The following is a 19,958-nucleotide window of genomic DNA, read 5'->3' on the forward strand; positions in this document are numbered from 1 at the left end:
CACTTTAGTATTCCGTTTCTTGTAAAACAGTATTTAATTAACATCTCGGCTCTAATGCGATGTTACATTTAATTTGCAACAGATTGAAGACAGTGTCGTTGGAAGGTTGTATCAATTAGAGCTGTTGTAGAACACAGCGTGGTATACAGCTGCGTTTTGTTATGATACCATTTATTAGATAATGTTGAAAGATGTCTAATAACTTCATTGAAGGTTTATGATAAAGGTGACCATGAATGTAGGAATAGTGTGATTTTAGATTTTGTATCACATTATATTCGACTGTGTAATCTTGCCTTTACGATGCGAAAGCGAGCATCTAAAATGATGTGAATAATAAGAAACACATAATATGTATAAAATATCTGAATGAAGCTTAGTTATCATTACATCTCATATTTAAAATACAGGAATAAATAATGATACATACATGTATTTTTTGTTATCAGATTTATTCATATAAGCAAGACATACATTATAAATTCAGAAGCTTTATATAAACGTTAAGACAAACTGCAGGTTAAAGTTCATTGTTTTTGCGAATATGCGCGTATGTATGTAAAAAAACCATTGTATTTAAGCAATTGTTTGCTCTTGAAGCAATGACCGTAACCTCTACTGAGGATTCATCTTGAATTTTAATTAAATTTTTGAATCAGCTGTTTTAAGTGGATTGTTTTTTTGAGATCAAGTATGAGTCATATAGTGTGATAGAGTCATATATTTTTCTTGAGGTATATTAAATTAAATGGGGATTGAAATACGGTAAAAATATTTTGAATTGAATATAAATACTGGAATTTTTAATTATTATGTTTGGTTGTCGTATTTTTGTGGACTAGGATTGTGCTAGGATGCTATATAAGTCTCATAAGTCTCATTCATCTTTTAATATTTTGAAAAATGAAATCCGGTTGATAAAAATGTGCAAAAAAACACTAAAACTTTCTAGTCTTCTAATTCGAGAAGACTCCATGTTTGTCTGTTTTCTAAATTAAAAATGACTATAAATTGATTTGTTTAAAAAAAGGAGAGTGGATATATTATTATGAATATATATTCAAGTAATAATGCTCTACGAAGAGGACTTTGAATATTATAGAGGAAAAGTATGGTAATTTTCTTTAAAAAATATTCACGTAATAATATATTATAGTATGTTCACTCCGAGGTTAAAATGTCCTTGAATATCTCCGTCGGAAATTGCTTTTTTTGTAAGTTTTAATTTACGCATTATCTTCATGTGTATTCTACATCCTTTAAAATTAAAAATAATGAGTAAATATAAAAAAAAAAAAAAAATTAAATCCATATAAGTAGTAAGTATAATAACTATTACCAAGTGGTCATCCAACAAGATTTTTTTTAAATACAGATTAAAAAAGAATTTATTGTCGTTATATTATTAATGACAGAAACAAGTATGGATTATAATTTTAAAGTAAGATAAAACCCAAAAGGCTTAATTTAACGCTAAAACAATCTTTTGTTAAAAGTAATTATTTTGAAAACAATTAGCAGATTTTATAGTTTTTAATATCAATTGAATGTCGGCTATTGTTCCACGCAATCAGAGAACATGTTGATACAACGATACCACATCATTTAAACGAAGGTTTCCGATTACACGTCTATAATAACGCATATAATTGCATGATGCAAATCTCAATGCAATCTTGAAGTCAATAGAAGTACGTTAAGGGTTTTTTTGCGTGCACAATATGTAAACCTTAGATTAAGGATTGGTCTCCGCGCGCGCTACGACTAGATACCGCCGGCGTACTCGAAAAATGCGGCAACTAAAAGTACGCCGAAATCGGCGTACCCGAGCCAGTCGTGTCACAAGCATTGTGTGGAGAGGGCGTACCGATAGTTTCTAAAGATTTTGGACAAAACCTGAAGTAAAATGCCTGTTTGTGCCATAAAACTGTTTAAAAAAAATTCAACAAATAATAAGAAAGACACTGGGATTACGTACCATCAGGAATAATCGTATTATTCAATATTTCACCTGTACTTTGAAAATGTTGTTTACGAAAATACGACGCCATTTAGTGTTGCCGTACTGCATATCCCAAAAACACACTTTTAATTTGAACTTATTTTATTCATAATGTTTTTTTTTCAATACTATTACTAACGCATATTATAAAAAAATGATAATAACAATAATTTATTTCTGTTTAACCTTGTTTAACTGACTCATATATATGTTATTTTTTTTATTACCGCTTTTTTACTTTTAAAAAACCTTTGTGATAGTATAGTGGCATCGCAAGTGGATTTGAGTCACATGTTCATGGGTTCGATTCCCGGCAAGGCCAAAATGAAATAAAAATATTTTTCAAACTTCTTTCCAAGATAGCCCATTTCCCATTTATGGGGTAAAATTTATGTAGCTGGCAGTACAATTCTTCACACACACTAGCGTCCTTACAAATCGCCTTACACACACTACAGAACTGAGTTGCCGCACTCACGGAGCTATTGTTTTTAGGTGGAGCGGTATCTAGTCGTAGCGCGCGCGCGGAGACCAATCCATAATCTAAGATGTAAACATTGTTATCTTGATGTTTTGCTGATTGTTTGTTTGGAGTATTCTCTGTTGTATTGAATTGTTTGTATGTCCTCGTTGAATTTGAATTGCTTATTATTTCTTTCAAGCTTCGATAATACATAGATGTATTACAAAGTAGGAGTGTACGCGAAATTCTTATAGTATTTTTTCATGAAAATTAATGTTCTGTCTACGTTAAACAAATGAAGAAACATTAAAGGCAAGCATGTAGAGCATGCACGATTACTGCTATCACAACACATGACGATCTGTACCACTGTTATAGTAATTTATGTATTTACTGAGTACATTAGTGGGGTACTTTTCTGGTCTAATTAATAACAGTGTATTTATAGTACTGTAGATAGCTGGAGATCAAGGACATGAACTTGAGATAGGGATGACTTTATAGTGGAGTTTTTATAGAGTGGACAAAACAATAAAGAGCAATATTTTTGCATATATACGAATTTACCTTAATTGTCGCATAACTATCCAATATTTTTACTTTTATTTTGATTCAATATTATATATCTACAGCTACACATGTATATTCAGACATGGTCATAATATATAAATTCGTTTCGTTTTCAACTTTATAACGACATGTATTAATAAGAGAATGTTTTGTTAGAACGTGAAGCTGATAATCATAGAAAATGCAATGAAAGTCACGTTCCCTTGGTTAATTGATAGATGTTGCTAAACTAATTCATAACAACATTTATTGGCCAGTAATTGGCGCCAGATCCGAGATAAAGTTCAATCGGTCAGCGGAACGGATATATGTAACGTAAATATTTATATTTATAAGTATTAAATATCGTGTATGAAGTAATAGTTTATTTATATCCCTATAAATCAGTCACATATTTAGATAAAACGATGATTCGAAACTCTCAATATATTTCTCTATTTTCATGCCTCCCAATAATAAGTATTTATTATATTTAAAAAGTTCGTGTTCAATTATGTATACCGTAGTCCGTACTGCTTTATGAAGATACAATTAGGCTTCCAAATTAGACTTCCAATATTAATCAGGAGTAAATTGATGATTATTATCTTAAACTCGTATTACGCTGTCTTCTTCTGATTCAGGATGAATGCATCAGTTAATTCAGTGACAAATAAGATGTCTTTGTGCTGGCAATTTTCGCGTTACGAATTTCATCTCAACCGTACACAAAATAGTAAACAGATTTGGAAATTTAAAAGTTTGATTTATAGAAAGTATCGAATTTACTATTATTAATAAATAATCAATTTTCTATTCACATTAATATAAAAATGAAGTTTATTTCTCTATCTTTTAAATAGACTGGCAATAACAATCACATGGCAATATTGCATTGTATTCACACGTACCGATAAAAAACGTAAATAAAACATAGAATATAACCACTCTAACAGTTAAAACACGTTTATGTGAAAACGATGTGGAAATACTTTTTGTTTTCAATCTTATCCTACAAATATATAAATAAAGGCTATACTATAGAGATATGATGCCTCATATTGTTTTCACGCGGTAGAGTCGTAACCGTTCCCGCAGTTCCGCCCAAAGCTATGAAGATTTGCCAACTATATAAAAAAAGCATATTGTTTTGTTTGGCAATAGTAAAGAATATATTAAAAAGAAAATTGTTTCATCATCAACATAACATGAATGAAATTGATTGATGACAAAATTTTGAATTATGCGTAGGCTAAGAGTGGCAATTGTACCTAGGTGTTTTCACGTCGTGAACTTAATCTAAATTCTAAACCAATAATTCTATTTATAGTTGGACTAGTCACGAGACGCTCGATAATTGTAATTTTTACTTGTAAACGCGCGTTTTTTATCATCAATAATGTATGATGAAAAACCGCAGAAAGGTACACTTAGCTTTAAAATAGTAATAAACTTTCTTTTATAACTAAACTTTAAGGGCATTAAGATTTGCTCAAGCGCGTCCCCGTTAAAGACAATATTTATTATAATTCAATTTCATGAAGTAATTCTCATAACAAGGCAATTATCTAGCAACGGTATAACGTATTATTTGTCTAAGTTATTACTATTATAGAGCGGAGATCTGGCGCGATATTTATCTCGATTTACAACTTGTAGTGGCTGATGCCGTTAGTGCAAACAGCACGCAAACACATGAAGCATAACCAGTGTTATGTGTTTAAAAATAGGCTCTAATAAACTGGTTGATACAGTATTGATAGTATGTTTTCATACTATTGTGCCAAACCTGTATTCGGAATACAAAACGTTAGTTACATTGTAAGATGATAATGGTATGGATGATAATGCATATAAGTTATTATTAACAGTAATAGTTCGTAAACATATCCGACAGTTCTACCTCTCCAATCGATGTATAGTTCGATGATTTAATGAATTAACTCCGTTGAAATGTACTTCCCAATTTCCCATAGACACTCATAAGGGGATAACTAAATCATAAATCGAAAATCATAAGTTGATATTTATCAGCTACTGTTATTTTATTCTAGAACATAATTTTCGTATTAATGTATGCCACTCAAAATAGCATAAATCACAATTTCCGATTGCGACTACTGTATGTCTGTATAAGCATTAAGTGGGTCGAACTAAACGAGGCGACAATAGTTGTCAAATGTAACCGGAGTGGGTCACAGTTAATGATTGTTACATGACCACTACATAGTAAAAGTTGAGGAAATACCTCGTAAACTGGTGGTATGTTAACGGCGACCCACCTTACAGTGAGATGCATTGTATGCAATTATTTTATGTATTTGCTTAAATTGTTGCTTCTAAAGATGTTTATATTTTTCTCTCTTGTTGATATTGCTCCATTAGGCTCCTTTAAATTGTTCTGATTCGTTGCCTATCATAATTAAGTTACATTATTAGGATTCATTACTAACCAAATATTAAATAAACAAAATCTTAACAAAATTGAAGAGCGGAACTAAATACATGCTCGTCAGTCGTCTGAAAATATAAAAATGTCGATTATCAGTCGAATGCTACAACGTTCACTGAATTATAACTGTAACGTTAGTTTCGGTGAAAGTGAACGCGCTGTTTCACGAGAAATAAAAATATATGACGTCACAGCCACAGATCGCAGTGTTCGTCGCTTGCAATTGCAGTCAAATCAATTGATTATCTTTTTATGATGCAACCTTTAATTGGTTCAAGGACGAACAATGATTAAACACGATAAAATCATTACACTGAGAGGTTTTATTACAGGTCTTGTTTTATACATTTCTATACAAGTTACTCTTTATAATGAGATTTAATTTCGATTTCGAAAAAAGATGGACCATTAAATTTTTGTTTTCGTTTTGCTTCTCGAGCACTCCGTGGATTTTCAACCGCATGACATAAATTTTTCTGTGCTCTATAGGAATTTTTAATCATTTGGTCGCTTTGTAAAATCTCGAATAGTACTTCCCCCTGGGAACATCGGTGTCGGTTTTTGCAGAACATAATTTTTCTATTCTTTATAAATTTATAGAACATAATTAATTACATTTTGTTTACTAATATCAAATGCCCCCTGTAATATATTTTCTCGTACATCTCTCATGTACAGGCAACAATCTCTATTTTTTAAAGGTATATTTATAAACAAAATAAATTAATCAATATTTATCTCCATTGTCACAGATCATGTTCCGCGGCGGCGTGGTGGGCGAGCTGGACGCGCGACGTGACGCTGCGCTCGCTCGCGTGCTCGTGCGGCTGCAGGCGCGCGCGCGTGGTCTGCTCGCGCGGCGAAGAGCCCAGAAGCTGCGCACGCAACACACGGCTGCTAGGTAAGATAGTATACATTTTAGGCCTTGTGGAGAGGTGTTGTTCCTGTATAGTGATTCCTTGAATAGTTAATTTGAACTACGAGGACTATTCAACAACGATTGGCTTTGTTGAATAGTCCTTGGTGGTCGTTTACGGGGAAGTAGACGGATGACGCTGTTTGGTATAATTAAATCTTATTTTCTTCTTCTTTTACTTTCGCTATTCAGAAGAATTTCAGGAAATATGTACCTATTGTTACAAAGCATTTGTGTCTTTGTCAATTGTAAAAATACATCTAGTAATTTTGCGTTTGGAAAGAAATTCGCTTTTAGATTTTAGAAGTTGTAAACAAGACCGTTGCAAAAGTTTTCTTTTGACTTGACTTTCTTTTATCGGTTTTCGATTCATTTAAATTATTAGATAATAACAAATTATATCATATAGAGCAACATGCCCCATTCTATCTCGATGTGATTTGATCGTTTGTATTTTATAGTACCTATCAGACCACCTCCGAAGATCAATAAAGCGATCTTCTTCATTTACATTTTTACTGCACTTTTGTAGGGTACTTATTTTAAGCTTTTTATGTTCTTTATCGAACGTAAGTACTTGGGCTTCAGACTGTTCAATTAAATTAACTTCGTCGTATGTGATCTTTTTGTACGAGGCTATTGAGTACAACAAGCTAGTAAGCTGCACTCAACTGAAAGCGTTTGTTTACTGCTTTTTCATACGAGATATAGATATAATAATCAAATATCATTGTATAATGTTTATTTCAACTAATTGACTTGACCTATAGTGTCATATAGCAGGTCAACATTCAATGTTTTGCGTTATTAATTCAAAAAGTTTTTTTTTTCAAAACACACGATAGCTGTTATAGCGAAGACTGCCTTTTGTGCTCTTTTATTGATACATTATCGATTCTTATTTGTACTTGTCTCTATGGTGTACAATAAATAACTTTTTGATTTCAATACATGTATTTACTCGTAGATGCGTCCAACGCAACGTGCGCGCGTTCCTGGCGGTGCGCGACTGGCCGTGGTGGCGGCTGCTCGTGCGCGTCACGCCGCTGCTGGCGGTGCACCGCACTGAGCATCGGTTGAAGCAGGCGCAGGTATTACATTCAGCTCCAGGATATTACATTTCGATAGTATTAACAACTCCGGGGCCTTAAGACAAACGTACGTAACGCCATGGAATAGAAACTGCTAACGCTTATTATTGACATAAGCTCATGACAATTTGGTAATGGTTCGGTCACACTACCAACGACTACGGCGACCACGACCAAAATTCCAATCTTGCCGAAATTTGTTCAAAATCAATATTTAAATCTCCCGTCATTCTAGTACTCGGAAATAAAAAAATTCGAGGTCAATTAATAAAAAAATTAGGGTTTTTTTGCGATTTTCGCTGAGACGATAAGTTTATCATACAATCACCTGAACCAAAATTGTAGATCATGTAATTATCTATAAAAAATGTTAAATACATTTTTTTCTAAGAGCCACCGTTTCTATGAAAAACCTGTTTGTTTATCCATTGATCTCAAAAATAATGTTTCCAAACACCAATACGACAGGAAATTCTTAAATGTCATTTTAATTGTGTTTTGCACAATTTTATTTTATTGCGACTGGATGAAAATTTTGTTCGTGGTCATCATTGTCGTTGGTAGGGTGACCGAATCCTTAGGCAAAACATCGTACGCTTATGTCAATTTCTATCGATAGCGTATTCTATTCCTTGGCGTTTTGACATTCATCTCGGCGCTCGGGATATTACCATCTCGATAGTATTAACAGCTCCAGGATATTATCATCTCGATAGTATTAACATCTCCAGTATATTACCGTCTCCACAGCATTAAAATCTCCTGGATATTACCATTACTATAGTATTAACATTTCCATGGAGTAAACGTCTAACTGCATAGCTCTTTGTCTAACACGTAACTAATTGAGGCGCACAAGCCAAAACCGCGACGATAACTTAAGCATAGGGAATCTAGGGAAAGCAACTAATATCTAGATATATCAACTAATATATTGGTAATGTGTACGGCTTCTTCTTAGCAGAGGTTAGTGTATTTAGTAGCCCAAATTTATAAAGTGGATGATCAATAAATGTTGAATGACACATATTACTATCTAATCACTCAACTCTAACCCCTTAAATTGTAAAATGCAAAGAACACAAACACTTTATTGCTTCACTCATCTATCAGTAACAGTTGATACTAAATAACCTCATGTCGAAAGAATGTATTTTATCTATAACTAGCGGTCCGCCCCGGCTTCGCCCGTGGTACATGTTTACGTTTTCTCTACATAAGAACCATCCTCGTACTTCAAGGAATATAATAAAAAAAGAATTATCGAAATCGGTTCAGCCGTTCTCGAGTTATGGAATTACAACGAAAAGTGGCATTGATTTTTATATATTAGATATGTGCAATGTGTTGATTTGTTAATGGCATACGGGTGATTAAAACCATTTACTAACATTTCCTAATTGAAAAAAAGGTTTTTCCGTAATGAATATTTATGTATACTATACCACGTAATTCACTTTCTTTGTGACAGTGAAAGGTTTATGGTACATTAATTTATTTATTGTTAATGATGTAGACATTGAAAACACGCAACTCAAGAGCTTATAGGTGGAGAAATCGATTGTAATGTAGTTTGATTTGCCGATCCGTATTTAGTTGACGTTTTTGATAAAACTATTAATATTAAAGCTGAATTAAAATTTCGCATTCATTAATTACATACTACATTTAAACTGTGATTAAAGCTGAACATAGAAAGTTTAAGATGTACACAAATTCCCAAAATACTGAATACGTATTTCTGCATTCCACTAAAGTTTGATTAAGTTATATTAGGTTTTATAAATTTTAAAAGGTTTTCGACAACCACGAAGATAAGACATATTACCAATACCAACAAATAAAGATATTAAATTTCGTAACTGTATCCATTCAAAAGCTATTAAAAACCGTCCACCTCAAGAGGTTATCAACTAGTTGACTTATATTAGCGTGTAAGTGCTTCCTCACAGATTAGAGTCAGTGACCCAGCCTATCGACTCAATAATAAGTGACTCTTGTGGGCGTAATCGTGTAATTTCTTGCTCTAGATATATGTAATGGTCAAATAGGATATGACTATTGTTTAGTTAAATGAATAGGATACGTATTCGTTGGTAGATAGATACATTCGAACGTTCGGCTGTGTAAAATAAAATTTGAAGTTTGCCTCTTGACAAAATATTCAGTTCATAATTGCTTTAGTTTAGTGAATGCTTCCAAAAAATATAATAAATAACAATTCCCTAGAACTATATTTCTTCATATATTAATTTTATCGACCAATTTTATCACTAACAAAATTTATGGTAATTGGTTGAGTAGAATACTTTAATTACATTTACAAAAAACATCGAGCAACTTTATGAATATGATGGTACAAAAACATCTTTCATTGAACATTTATAATTGATTTTGCAAAGAAATCATTTTATTTTTATTCTCCTACACATTATTAATACCAATAGTGCTAAAACAGTAAAAGCAACTTCTCAATAAATCAAAATTCCATTAGAAAATTCAATTATAGAATAACATGAAATCGAAGCATTGATTACTTAAATCTTAATATAAATTTTACATTTGCGATATATTTAAGTAACTCAATAAAATATATTATCAATAACACCGCTGACTTATATCGATTTGCTATAAAAATTTATATCGATTTTATTATTTATCAAACGTGCACAGTAAAACTATTATGAATTATTTACTGAGAAATGCTATCTAGCACTAGCAGTTATTGACAATTTAATATAATACCTATGTAAGTATTCATCCTATTAGTCGATTTGCTTCAATAGGTATATCATTTTATTTTAAAACTTATTTAGAAGTGTATTTTTGTATTATTTTAATAATATATAGAGTAAGTTTTCACTAAATTCATCTATATGGTCAATGTCTCTAGAGATATAAAATTATAATTATAATTAGTGAAATCAAGCACTTAGTAAACATATCAAGATTCATCGATCTATTTACAGTGATATATGGATTTATGAATATTCAGAAGTTTTTAAAAGTCTAATTTATGTAAATAAGGTAATAGCAGAAATGTCGTGCATAAAATGTTAATGGCCATGTGATAAATAAGTATAGAATAATTTAAATTCACGGTCTCGACTCACTAATTTTCTAAACCATTTATATATATATATTTGTATTATAATTTCCTTGCGTAAACTTTCATAGAATAATAATTTCTTTCATCTCTAGAACTCCCAAGATATAAACTATTATCTTTTTTATAGTACGTTATCCCATCTTATCTCCAGGGGCACTTATATCATCGGTTTTGTATTATATTTTTTGTCTTCACGCAGCCGCCAGTAATTACATATCAGTCAACAGAGATTTTATCGTCACAATATACATTATTTATCTGTTAGAAGAAAGCAGGAAGTCTAGTGTCACGATAAAATGAATAAGTCATTGTGGGTGGCAAAAAATATGGAACAAAAAAGGATACTTCTCGACCAAGTGGAACCAAAATTTCATGGGAGACATTCCTGTACACGGAATACTCTCACCTTAAAAGAATTTTAATAAAAAACAGAATTTAGTATTACCCGTTGAAAACTATAGTTTTTGTTGGTTTTATCATCATTCAAAAGCTTTCATTCCACCTCATGGGATGTAACTAAGCTCAGCCAGTAATTTCTGCATACATCAGCGTATTAAACAGTAATTTCTATACACATTACGGGTCAGGCGATTAATCCAGGACTCACGAAGGGTCAGCCAGAGCTTGTCATACGCGGGAATGTTAATAAACACCGCCGTTCATATTACCTGCGAGACGATGTTATCAAATGACTTCCGCGTGCAGCGATGCACAATTTGCTAGCTAATCGAGAATGGCCGTTAGATTATGATAATCATTATTCATATTCTTGTTGTGGCGGCTTGTGTGTTGGTGCAAAAACACTAAGTCATTTGACTCTGACTGGACCTCCTGCGTTGATGTCATTAGGTTTGGTGGCGGTCGGATATTTGAGGCTGTTAGCTGCTGTAGTTTGCAGATTTGAATAAAATTACATTCCTTTTTCAAAGAAGCGCAATTATCTTTATTTTGACATTATTGGAGTATGATAGGCGATTTTCATTGATTCTGTTTTTATATTTCCACGATATAATGCCATAAACATGATACACAGCATGCTAATTATAAAACGACTTACTTTTTCCATTCATACATGCATATCGCGGCATAGACTAAGCACACAACATTAATAACGGGATAGATTCCCACGATTGAAGACAGAGTGAAAAAACCTATTCGCCGACGATAAAATATAGAATACACGTACCGGTCCTCTATTTTCATAGTGACATGACGTCCCATACTAACATACAGCTTGATTATTGTTTCGTTCTATATCTGGACAGGATCGTAAATCGTAGCGACTCAGTCTAGCCTTTTTATAGGCTCGTCTGGAAGACCTAGTCCTTTTTTGTTTACCTATGTCTGCAGTTGGTGCGTTTGATACGGTTAATTGTAAATGGACGTTGAATGAGTTACGCATTTGATGTAAGAAGGGTTTATTTATTGCTCTATACCGTATTCAGTTTATTACACTACGTAAGTAATGCTTCTAATCAAGCAATGCGGTTGTATGTTGAAACGGGATTGTTAGAAAAGAATTTTGTTCTTTACCTATATCTTGTTTAATGCACTCTTTTAATATAAATAGAAAAAATGTGTACAATTTTAGCCCCAGAGAGAACTGTTTGTTTTGAGAATTTACGCAGAATTTCAATGCTACGGTTATTGTCACAATGAATAATATAAATCGTAAGTATTCATACAAGCTTTTCTAAAGTACTAGTACGGGAGCTAGCAACGTTTAAAAAAAAGTAATTTTAGTATAGTTGGGTTTTTGATATACTGTTTCTCTTGCTATTTCGGTTAGAGTCCGGGCTGTCTGGCTGGCCGCAGTGGTTGCGTTTATTATTGCGCATCTTATCTGCACAGGAAAATATACTTAATTTAAAGTCATTTTTTAACGCGTAATTTTTAATCTTTTGCCTTTAGATAGATCCATCAGATATAATTTTTTTATTGCAAGACGTTTTTTTCGTTGTAAAATAGGTGCCATACGCAATTTTTCTTTCAAAATAACTAAAATGTCATCGAAATAAGTGAAATTACATCAACATGAGTCTGCTTAAAAGGTAAGTAATAACTTTATTATTTATATTATATTATCCTTTTTTAATACTTATATTGAATAATTAGTAAACTAATATTTTTAATAGATGGTTTCATATTTATTACACTTTTGGGTATAAATATGAATTTGATGATATTTGTATTTTCTAGTGTTTGATTTTACGCGAGTATTATACATTTTGAAATTAAAGACTTGGGAAAATAATACAATCAATAAATCGCGTTTAAAATCCGTTAAAAAGTCTTTAATTTCTTGATGATATTTGGTTTTTATCAAGTTTACATTAACGTCCTATTTGAGGTTCGTTGGGAAAAAGGAGGCGATATGGTAGATTGTTGCAAAAAAACTGTAAATAGTAAAATGAATATTATTATATAGTATAAGTAACACAGTGATTACTTATCCTTCACTGGGACTCATGTTGATGGAATTTCACTTACTTCGATGACATTTGAATTATTTTGAAATAAAAATTGCGTCTGGCACCTATTTAACAACGAAAAAAACGTCTTGCAATAAAAAATGTATGTCTAATGGATCTAGCTAAAGGCAAAAAATTAAAAATTACGCGTTAAAAAATGACTTTAAATTAAGGATATTTTCCTGTGCAGATAAGATGCGCACTAATAAACGCAACCACTGCGACCAGCCAGACAGCCCGGACTCTAACCGAAATAGCAAGAGGAACAGCATATCAAAGAACCAACTATACTAAAATGCTCACTTGTCAACGTTGCTACCTCCTATACGATACGGGTTGTGTCAAAATCGAATAGCCATCGAGACCGCACGATGAAATAAACCATTGTGAATTATGACCTAATACATTTTTCCTAATACATCACAAATGCTCCCGTTCATCACTATTAGAGCTATGACTATTACCATATAAGGCAGTTACGAGAATGACGATGACACGATCTATTGTGCACTCGTCAGTTATAATGTAAATGAGTGAAACGATCAGCGAAATAGAGCGAAACAAGTTGATTGAACACAAAGTTATGTTGTTCATATTCGTTCGTTTCTAACTAGATGCGGTTTGTATGACAATAACTGTTATTACCTTATGGAGGTAACTGCTCAATTATCGAATGCCTCCGTACATCTACTTTATACTAGTCACGAATAGATAATTGGTAGTCTTAAATTAAGGGTTTGAGAGCGTATATAGGAAGGTTTGTTCTACTACTTGCAATTTGCAAGGAAAGTAGTGTTGATCATTTGAAGTCATAAATGATTTCATTTTTTTCCAAATGTCCTGCTTTGGAAGACCAATAACGCCTTTAATTTTTTTTTACTGCGTCTTGTGATTAGTGGTGTGTCTACATGTTAAGCTCTAAGCGCATATCTCTATATGCGCTTAGAGCTTTTAGCATTTATTTAATGCTCTCATTAAATAAATGCTGTCAATAATGAAGAAGTATTGACAATTTTGTGCAGACGTACGAATGAATAATTAGGTCGTTCGTCTAAGCTTTCTTATCCGGGAAGTGAAAATCACTTGAATTATAACCGCACTCAGTGTCCAGTACATTGTAGAATACTAACTGTTCCTGTATTTACAATCCTCCTACGTCTGGTTTACATTGAGTTATGTAAGGGACGTTCTGTGGTTTTATACCGCTAGTAATAATGACTTTATACGCTTATACTAGCGTCTTCCTGGGTTGAATGGTACTTGATTGAATTAATATTATGTTTGTTGTTAATATCTTCATGTAATAAAGTAATAAGATAGTGTTATTGATTGGACAAGCAATGAACTCTCGTGGTGGGTTGTTAAGTATTCGAAGTCCTGTTCAAGCGATTTCTAATTAATAACACGTGTGGGGATTTATAAGCTGTAATTTAACTTTGAAATGTTAAGTAGTATCCCTACGAGTCATCAGATTTTCTACTCAGCTTCTATAAAGCATAATGTATGTATATTGTATATAAAAGTGTAAATCTTACTTACCTAATTCTTCCTGAAGGAATTTACTTTGATCATGGTATGGTTTTCCTATCACACATTAGTTTGGTTGGTATCATATAAGATACGTAGAATAAACATATTATCCTTAACTTCTTAAGGAGATATTCAAATATAAAGTTATAAGCATTTTAAAGATAGCATTTCACTAGACATTTAAGTAGATATACATCAATGCAATCCGTCTTAACAATGTTGCATATTTCCTGTCGCGATAATCTGCCACATGAATGCACACATAAAGTACTTTTCCTCAACACAACTATTTTACGCCTTTCTCCATTACACGCCACATTAATATATGTTTTATGATCTATGCAATAGCTGCTATAATTGCATAACGATATATCTCGTAATAAATGCACTGTTGGTGCGTCGCAAAGCACTTAATTCCGGTGCGTTGCGGAACGGGTTTTCAATGCAGTGTATTCAATTAATATGGATTCTAGTAAATATAGATAAGAGATGAATTAACTGCGTGTGAAAGTTTGATAATCATTTGAATTTTTATTCATTTAAACTCAACAATTCAACAACATCACAGATTAAGCTACTATAAACAATATACAACATTCTAAGCCACGCATTACTTTCCATTATAGGTAAAAAAAAATTAGTGATACGTATTTCTAAAAGAATTTATAATATTCTTAATTTATTTATGGCTATTTTATACGATGTTCTCTCTTATTAGCTTAGCACTACGAAAACTGCACTTTTTTCTAACAAATTCGAAAGGAAAATTTATCTCATTTGTTTGAATGTCCTTGGAAGTATATCTCTCAGACATTTGCGCGTAATTTAAATTAAATTCGATGTTTTTACTATCTTAATTATGTTGTTTAGAATACCTATCTTTTTATTTATATACAAAACAGGTATATTTCTTTATTTTTTACTAAAAATGTCTTAGAAATATTTAGTTATATTATATTCATTACTGACCACTTAATTTCCAAAATTTCCTCAACTCAATAATTTATAAGTACCTATCAAAGAATAACTAACAGATAATTATTTTTGTTAGAATAATTTATGTCTTAATTCTAATTGTATATTTTAATTGCAGGAGGAACTTGACACACTTCGCTCGAAATTGGAGAAGGTGGAAAATGAACGCACCCATTACAAGAACGAAAATGAACGACTTGAAACCAAAGTAAGTAGCTTTTACAAACTTATAAACTAAACTTTTTTAAAATTGGAGTTCTCATAAAAAAGTCACTTTTTAATAAGTGTTTTATAAACTTCGAGTTTGACCTTAGAAATAAACGAACACACATATATTTTATTTTATTTAAATATCGATGAGTAATTTGTAAACAAGCGGCAAAATTTGAAATATATAAGATAGGCATGATAAAAAAATACATGAAATAAAATGAATAATATAAACCTAATGATAACAATTAATATCGTTTCGTGACAAAGGAAAATACATAAGTAACTTGAATAGTGTCTATATCTAGTTGTGTAAGTGCATTTGCTTTTCGTATGATTATCAGTTAAATAATAAAAAATATATATGAAAATCCTCTTAAAACAACAAAGTAAACAAACAACAGCTTCACTAATACTCTCTTAAATACCATAAAAAGTATGGGAACCGAATCATTGTGACAACATCTCGTCGCACGGGAATCGAACCGACGCACCTTGGCCGGGGTCAATGACACGCACCATAACACACATAATAAAAATACTAAGTAGCAATACAGGTGTTATTGACAGACAGACTGATTTTTTACATCTCGAAACAAGTTTGGCTCTGTGACTAGTTTTTGCGCGTGGTACTGTGTGGGATAAAACGGTTTTGATTATTATATATTTTGTCGTTTAAGAGGATATTTCAATTATATGATTCAATTCATATAGATAAATTTTTAAGCTTAGAATTTTTAAGACATATTATAATAGATAGAGTTAAAATTTTCGCAAAACATGATTTTTTTTCAGTCTGTTGAAAATTTATACAAATTGTAAATATTTTGTAAATCACGATCATTCATTTAAATTAAAACATACCATTTGTATGTATTCACCAAGTAGCTAGTCTACATACTTTTATGATCATTTTATTAGCATAGTTTAAACTTCGAGTATTCCATTTAGAAGCAATAAACATTTTATACGTAAAAGAGGCTTACAACGCATACTAAGCTAACGATAAAGTTCAAATTACTTAAAATAAATAACGTTTATCTTTATTGAAAATCAAATAAAAAGAAGCACTTATTCTGAATTTTAATTGTTACCAACGCCATCTAGCTGTGAGGATAATCACCAAATGATTGCCAAAACATTTGCAGAGATGGCAGCGCAAACGCATATGTACGGTTCATATTATTATATCGAATATTAAATTTTGTCTTGTTATTGATATACATTTCTCAGAAGATAGAAAACAGTCGATGGAATTATTCTTCAATTTTATCATTAAAATTATCTTTATTTACCTGTTAAATTAATCGTTTAATTCAAAGCCTATCAGTCTTATTCCATCAATTTTCTTCTGGATTGTAATAAATCAAACTAAATTTAATAAATGGTTAGTATAAGCCGCAAGTTGGCGTATAAATCTAATGTATTGATTGTAGTAATGGAAACAATAGGTTTTGATTATCGTCAACGATGTTCAGCGGTGAGGAACGTACCATTTATTACGAACAGTCACGTACGAAATACGTTTCCATGGCATTATTATAGAAAGTTCTTATAGATTGCAAAAGAAAAACTTTCCTTCTTAATAAAATTGATAATTATGAGAAGTAATTGTTAAGTAATAACATCGTCGAGATAAATTCATAGCGTCGATATTGTTTGAAGCTAATAAAAAAGATTACTTATAATTTATTCTTGAACCATTTATAGCATTTGATAGATTGGATCTCTATAATAATAGCAAAGGATTTTAATACATTTTATAATCAAGAGATCTAGATAAAACAATTTCTTTAAAGGAACCTATAGCACAATATACGATCTGATGAATATTTGAGCTTTATGAGCTTATGAGTGTTGGCAACCAATCTTTAAGAATAAATGAATCCCAATTTCAATATAATATTTTTGTTAAAATTATTCAGTGACAGGGTGATAAATGCTTCTTGTCGTGTTTTTTTCACGTTGCCTTGCCAGTTATTTTTTTTGCCAAACAATAATAATTGTTACGAGCTCTTAGACTACAAGGTATGCATGACAAAATTCTGAACCAACCAAATTATGCAAGCAGCATCTCAAATGAAAAATGTACTTATAAGTTCAATAAACGTTAGCATTGAAATTTTTCACACGTTTAAGGCGATTGTACCGTTAGTCGCAAGTCGCGACTCAATACCTAGATCGCCTTGGTCCTAGGGATTTGTAGTTTTACATCAATGCGTCTTCGCTTGTCAATGTGGTCGACTGTTTGTTTTTATTTAATTGCCGTTAACTTGAACTAGTAGGCTCTATAAATGCATGTGAGTATTTTTATCCGATTACCTTGCCTTTGATGTGTAGAACTTGTTTTAAGCGTTATAATTGAAACGTTGGTAGGTTTCTATTCCATTCTAAACGATTAATTCCAAATGAAATGCATGTCGCCAAAGATAACACTATAACGGTGCTCAGTACACATTATAGATCGTATTGCTCTTTCAAATACTTAACATTTGATGAAAATAGCTATTGTATTGAGTACATTTGTTAAAATTGTATAACACATGATTATCTAGCTTTGTCAGATGTAATACCCGCCTACGACACTCACAAAAATTGTCGAGCGCTACCTTGACCGAGAGTTTAAAAGTGGATCTGCAATATTCGCGTAAAAATTCTGAATGAAGTTTTAGTGGTATGTGAGTCACTAATCCTAGAATATTCGTTTTTATAGCCACTGAGGATTAAAGCTGAATTTGCGTATAAAAATAATTCGAAAGGCAAATTTTTTGGTCAAAATAATATCAATTGAAATCATCATAACTTCTATTATTTTGGAAAATGTACGGTCTATGTTATTTGCGTAGTCTTAATTAATCTGACTGGATTTCCAAATATACTCTTCTATTTTTATCAAGAAAGGTGAACTGATAATGTTTTCAAAGAATAAACATTTTCTTTAATAATTATTATAAAAATTCCTGAAAAGTTTATCTCATGACAGAAACATTCAGATTCAATAACAAAATAATCTCGCGCAAAATTTTTGCACAGACAGAAACCATTAATAAAAATCGCTCTTCAAACGCAATGAAACTGGGACAGAACTTACAGCTTCATTTAAAAACACTAAATAATAATATTTTCGTTCTTTGACCGCAAACTTTCTGTTCGCGTGGATATAAGGGGGTGCTGGTTTTCTATTTTTTTTTTTTTTTTTATGTAAGAGCAGGTAACTGAGCAGGTGGATCACCTAATGAAGTGACACCACCGCCCATGAGCACTGACAAAGTTACCTTTGTGAGGCTCTATCTCAAATTTTATTAATTTATCCAGTAACCCATTTCGACCAATATATTTTATTGATTAATGTCGATTGTTCAATAAAGATACCGAGTCTTAAAGACTGTTAATCCTTCAATAGGATGATGAAAGTTCAACGACTAAGACATTTTTACGTACTTGTACTGTAATTCTACAACATAAAAATAAATTAATTTAAGTTAAATTCAGGATTACCACAATGTTTTCGACATAATTATCCAATTCTGAAAATTCTCTTATTGAATTATGCCTATAAAGTTATAAACTTGAAGGAAAGTAAAAGTTTTCTATCTCGAATTCTTATAATTTACCGCCTATGGCACAATTATTATCGATCTAGTTTCGATAGGATTCTAAATACATTCCCGAGACGCAACAACAAGCGACTCTGTGCCATTATAATTTTAGAAGCAAATGTATGTAAACTGATTTCACTCGTCGCGGACAATTCAGTCGCGTCGCTGAGTCGTGGACGTCCCAATTTTGATGATTTATCATTCCAGAAATATCGTTGCACTGGAAATTTTGTTGATCATGTTTGTAGTATAGTATAAGCGGTGGTATAGTAATCGATTATAGATATATGCACTATGCTTATAAATTTGTAGGGATATGAGCATTGAGCGTCTTTTTAATTTGTATCTTATCAAATAATGATGTTCTTTGTAATATTTTGTTATGTTTTCATTAGTGAATAAATGAGATGAGGTTGACTGAGCCTATCAGATGGTCTCTCATATTGCACTTTTACATTTTTACAGTCTCCATTCTATAAGTAGTGCATCTATATAAATTGCTCATTTGTTTTCAAACCTCCACTTACACACTGTCCTCTTCTAGCAAGGTTTCTCCTTTCGTACAAAAAGACGTAGAAAAATACTCATTAA

At 31.8% G+C, this 19,958-nt stretch overlaps 1 protein-coding gene across 3 annotated transcripts in view; it reads left to right on the forward strand.

Moving 5' to 3' along the window:
* Window positions 1-19,958, forward strand: part of LOC123700220 (unconventional myosin-XVIIIa) — a 162,767-nt gene that overhangs the window by 119,172 nt on the left and 23,637 nt on the right. For all 3 annotated transcript variants that reach the window (XM_045647369.1, XM_045647371.1, XM_045647370.1), the window contains 3 exons: window positions 6,219-6,367; window positions 7,350-7,473; window positions 15,677-15,766. In XM_045647369.1, coding sequence (XP_045503325.1) covers window positions 6,219-6,367; window positions 7,350-7,473; window positions 15,677-15,766 — 363 coding nt within the window. The remainder of the gene's footprint in view (window positions 1-6,218; window positions 6,368-7,349; window positions 7,474-15,676; window positions 15,767-19,958) is intronic.

The sequence above is a fragment of the Colias croceus genome, chromosome 19 (genome assembly GCF_905220415.1).
Source record: "Colias croceus chromosome 19, ilColCroc2.1".
Classification (NCBI taxonomy): domain Eukaryota; kingdom Metazoa; phylum Arthropoda; class Insecta; order Lepidoptera; family Pieridae; genus Colias; species Colias croceus.